The sequence below is a fragment of the Etheostoma spectabile genome, chromosome 3 (assembly GCF_008692095.1).
Source record: "Etheostoma spectabile isolate EspeVRDwgs_2016 chromosome 3, UIUC_Espe_1.0, whole genome shotgun sequence".
NCBI classification, from domain to species: Eukaryota; Metazoa; Chordata; class Actinopteri; order Perciformes; family Percidae; genus Etheostoma; species Etheostoma spectabile.
Genome location: NC_045735.1, coordinates 4,589,085 through 4,594,480, shown reverse-complemented (window position 1 = coordinate 4,594,480; position 5,396 = coordinate 4,589,085). Strand labels below are relative to the sequence as shown.

General features: G+C 38.8%; 1 protein-coding gene across 1 annotated transcript in view; it reads right to left on the bottom strand.

Annotated features, from left to right (window-relative positions):
• The window catches only part of LOC116680833 (alpha-2-macroglobulin-like), a 45,934-nt gene that overhangs the window by 30,808 nt on the left and 9,730 nt on the right, over positions 1 to 5,396 (bottom strand). The window contains 1 exon segment of the mRNA XM_032509538.1: positions 5,328 to 5,348. Within this exon segment, the coding sequence (XP_032365429.1) occupies positions 5,328 to 5,348 (21 nt within the window).

The window sequence follows — 5,396 nt, the reverse complement described above, 5'->3', positions numbered from 1 at the left end:
GATAACCATGTGTGTGCCATCGTCATCCTACTATTTTTAGATAATCCAACAATAAAAAAAACAGCACTAAAAAGTTGATAATGTGCAGCAATAATTATATTAGTTATATTCTTTATTTTGTACACTGGACATTGTGAGACGTACCTGGAAAACTGTATAAGCATTAGATGTCCCCACCAACATGGGGGTAAGGCAAGTACATATCTTCTCGGTCTTACATGCAAACATTACACCCCTTGAACGTCATATGAGAATATTGGACATGTCGGACCGGCAACCCTTAAATATCTAAAAAGAAAGGTTTGGTTTCAGTATAAACGACAATGTTTGATGGTCTATGAAGATCTGACAATTGGGAAACTTCTAGGTCCACTAGCCACTAACTACTTGTATTCTTCAAATGTGGGATGTAAAGTATATTGTCAAATATTGCCTTTATTCATAAGGAAGACTCCTACAGATGGCTACACCTCACAAAGATGGATCATAACCTTATGCTAGTGCATTTTCAGGAGCGAGTAACAAAGTATGTAGGGCATATATTTTGGTTGTTTCCGGTAGTTCTTGTTTGCATCCAGGTCTTACCTGGCTCCTTGATAGGACGCTCTGGTCACATCGCTCACACCAACAGAGGATTCTGGATGGGTGGTAACCTGCATGATGGTCTCCTCTCCTGGGAAAGCCGAGGACGGAGAAAAAACTCAAGAGACACCTGACACCCCAATTGGAAAGACATATCCTCACCGCCTGGACTTAAGTGGTGATGAACCGGGATTTTTCAAACTTTAAAAAAGTGAATTGAACATGGATTTGACCACCCATGCAATAGAAGGTAAAGTAAAAAGTGTAATATTTATAATTGCTCCAAATAAAAGTCTTAAACAAATTATAGTAAACAAATATGTAAACAAAATTTGATTCTCTCTCTCCTCTCTCTCTCTCTAAATATATATATATATACATGTTTATACCACTCAGTGTGAGTGGCCATATATGTTCTGTAACCCAAAAGAGCATATACTTGGATTCTGTAACAAATTCTCCCAAGAAAAGCTTTGCCACATGTCTTAGTTTTTTCTCAGCGCTGACCTTTGTGACTGAAGCATTGCATCAGTAGAGAAGCAGCGCTGTTGGCGATCACAATCCTACTGGGGGGATGGCGTAAGCCACAACCTGGAAAAACGGTGGTCTTGGTGCCATGTCTGGAGGACACTGGTCAGCCTTAAAGGACACATCGCTTCATCACGGAACAACATGAACAATCAATAACGCACAGCCTCCATATAAAAAACCAATAGGTGGTTATGCTAATTCAAAGGATAACTTAGACAAGTCATTCTTTGTCACCTGATTTGTATTTAAGTTCAACCCGTTCACCCCTGTATAACAATAGCTCCTCTTGAAAGGAAATGGGAAATTAAAAGAAAATGACAGAAAGAATGAGAATGAGCAACAATAAAATTACATTTCCTTTAACAGCAGATTACAACACTGTTGCTGTTCTGATGTGTAGTTGTGTTTCATGTTATTAAGTATGATTCTTAGAGGAATAGGACATATGATTAGTAAAACGTTGCCATAAAAAGTTATTGTGTATGAATCAATAAAACACTTGCCTGCTTAAAATACGGTAGCTAAAATAAAGACCTGGGGCCTGTCTAAGATGTAAGTTGAATCTATTACGGCTTCTTTGAGGTATCGGCTACTGAACTGGCCCTGTTAAATCTGAGTTTAGGCAAAACTAACTATCTGCTAACGCGGTAAAAAAGGAGGGGTTTGTCCCAAACCACCAATCAAAGCAACATCACCATATTCCAGAGCGGCTTAATAAGAGACGGATGCAGTTGTTGACTTCTTGCAGTGAAGGTATAAAGGGGACTCTGACAATTACCCCTCTGAACATGGTCTGTTAAATGTGTTTGGAAGTACTACTGCATTTGTGGAACAAATGTATCCTGTTGTGACTTGGAGAAAGAAGAACTCTGTAGTAAGCAACTAACCACAGTAGCCATACTGCATAACACACAAGATGTCTGAACCACTGTCAGGGTTGAGTTGCATTTTGGGTAATGTAGCTGCTGGTGTTGACAAGGCAGTGTGGAATTAAAAAAATTCTTCGGCCGCATTGATTGTGAGCTTGTTCCCTAAATAGGAGGTTGTGATTCTCCAGTGGTTAGGGTTGGGTTTACTCACACCAGACTAGATATTTAGCTGACGCATCAACTCTGAATTTCTTTTTGCATTTGTTAACCAGTTATTCGATACAGCCTGGGGAGGCTATCCTAAAGCCCTCAGTATGGATGGCATGGTGTTCTCAACGCGCGGCAAAAGATCTTAAGTCCAAGCATTGATGTCTTTGGGTGGTATTTCCGGTTTATTATAAAGTAGAAAAGGGTACTTCACATAAATAGTATTTCACCTAGTGCTGATTAATGAAATGTTGTGGCGTGTTCAACGGCTACGGTAAGAACCCTGTGTTCCCGCCATACACACCTTTTCTCATTGCATTGCCGCCACCTGTATATATCTTATTCCCAGTGCGTACATAACCAGGCATACTCCCCAAGGGCTAAAACAAATAACTAAATTAACTTAACAAATAAAGGTGGATACAAATGGCTCCTACACAGCCTGCAACTGTAAACAGGGTTAGACCTAATGTTAGTTGTCAACATAGCTATGCTTAAAATGTAGCACAAAACACAAATCTCATAGGGATGTGGTCTCAGTCTACCAGGTGACTGTGGATGACAGATATCTGATGAAAAGGTCCATTTAAAAAAACATCTTCCCCATGTCTTGGGAAGAGAACTGGTGACGGGAATAGTTCACCAAACACTCACCAGATACATCACATCCCAAAGCCTGGGCTCTCTCCAAATATGGGTATGGTGATGAAGATGTCTTCTTCTTTGTCAAGGAAAGTGGTGCATCATCTTCTTTACGTCCGGGTGCTGACGGTTTAGTATCAGGAGAAGAAAGTGTGGCAAAGACAACTTTTGATTGTTCGATATAGTATGGCGTTCTGTAAGGAGTGTAGCCCAGGACAGTGTGTTGCCTAACCTAGAAAGCAGAGAAAATATAGGAAATGTGATGATGTGGTGAAGTAGAAGAAAGCTTCAGTTGTTCAGCCAACAAAAATGGTAGGGATTAGTAGACAGTTCCCATGGATATATGGTTAGTTGCAGCATATTGAGAAACATTGAGGGTCAGATTGGGACTGTTTATCATTTGTGATAGTGTGACAATGTGGCGGCAAGGGGGAGTACAGATTGCCAGCTTCTACTTCTTAATTGTAATTGGATGGTCCCCTTCAAAGTCAGATGGGCTTAACGAGAAAAGTGGCAAACACCATCTCTCTTGGTTGTGAGATTCGTAACAAACGCGATGCCACCTTTCTCCCTCAAACAGGAACACCGGCATGTTCAGGAATGGGTCTATTAAGTAATCAAGGCTTTAACTGTGGAAGCCACAATGTATGTATCACCGAGAATGCTACATTTGCTGCCGTTACACTGGTATGAGAATCACATGAAGAAGTGAAGACCAATGCACTTACTTTCCTTCCAAATGGATCCTTTGTCATAAATCTTGAGGGTCAGTGAAAGTGGCTTTCCAACACGTATGAAATCCACTGTCGTCTTCTCTTGTGAGGTGTAATACCGTCAAGACGCTTCATGTTACAACGAGTGTTTTCATATTGTTTCAATTTTACATGGCAATCATTTTGGCAGTATAGGCCTACTAATTCTTTTTAAACTAGAAATACAATAAAATTGTATGACTTGCCTGTTACCTCTATTCCATGTTTGCAGTGAGTTGCAGTACATCTCGTAGCGCCTTTTGCGCAATTTGTGAAAGTTGACATGTGAAGCTAAAAGTGGCACAGCCTCTCCTGTCAGTCTAGAAAGCACAATAAAATAAGAGAAAAGAAAAAATGAAGGACATTATAACTTCCACACGCTCGTGCCTATTACTTTTAACTAATCAACTACTATCTCTCTTCATTGTATAAAAAATTAACGTTTTACGCTCCTCAGTTTGTAAAATAAAACTGACAAGACAGATGGACAATATGTGTTTTAAATGTGCACAGGGTTACATTTGTAGGGAGGATATGTAAGGCGATGCACCTTACTTCATAGACCCCATAGCTAATGACCTGCTTTGTCTCCGTGAATCAAGGCATCTGCCTTTCAGGGTTGTATATAAAGGGTATACTATAAGAGGCACTAAACGGTCGGCAAACCTGAAGTCAACACTGCGGCACAGATGGCGTATGATACTAAATAGATAAAGAAAAAAAACATTGAAAGTAAACCATTCCAAATATGTACTTATTGTAGATTATTAAGAGTAACGTGCAAAATATCTTTTACTTAGTGGCACTACTTAGCCTTGATTTCTTCTGACTAATGCTTACTTCATCGCCCATGTATTGGTACGTCAATTAGGCAAACTGGGGACAATATAATATTCGAACTTTGCTTCATTACACATGTTGAAATGGATAAAAAAAAAAAAAAAATTACCATATTTTTCCTTGAAGCTGTGTGTATTTTATCCAACCAATCGATACAGTAACTTGGTAGGCCTTCACGGGCCTCAGAGTTCAAGGGGTAAGAAGCTGCACTATCTAATATTGGATGTTTTCATTCAGCCACTGTCAATCCTTTTGCTGGTCGAATCTGTAAGTGAAGTAAAGAAGAAAGTGATAATAGGAAAACGTGTTAATACAGGAAGAGCAAAGTTCTTTATCCTCGCTACAAGATGGCAGATAAAACGGGCATGGTTTGTTTGTAAAAAGTGGACTTCTGACTCTCCAATGGGAAAAAACAGCATGAAAACTTGAAAGCATCTGAAATTAACTCTCAATTAGATCCGGTGAAAGTACTGCCAGGCTAATATCAGTACCCAGTTACAGATATTGAGCTGTATAATGGGCAAATGTACATACATTGCTGCAAAAAATATATATACACATATTGTCTTCTATCCTTTTTAAATCAAGTTTTATGTAGTTTGACAAATTCATCATATATTTTGGTCCACTTATTAGCTATTATTAGCTAGTCTGGGATGAGTTTATGCAGTGCAAAAAGACAAATTTATAAAAAATTACATTTATACTGAACTCCATCCATCTACTGAGGAAAAACATCAAAGGTTGTTAATATCACCAGAAAATGCTCGTGAATATAGCTTGAGTCATCATTTTTTTTTGAAGGAATTTGCTTTGTAGTATTTGTATTGAATCAAACTTTAAAAAATGTAACTTTCAGTTCACTATACCCAATGGTGTGTTTAAGTGTTTGTACTAGTCTTACCTCAATTTCGATTATATTGTACTGTAAAGAAAGAAAGAAAGAGTTGTTAAAGCACAAGCTGCTTTGCAC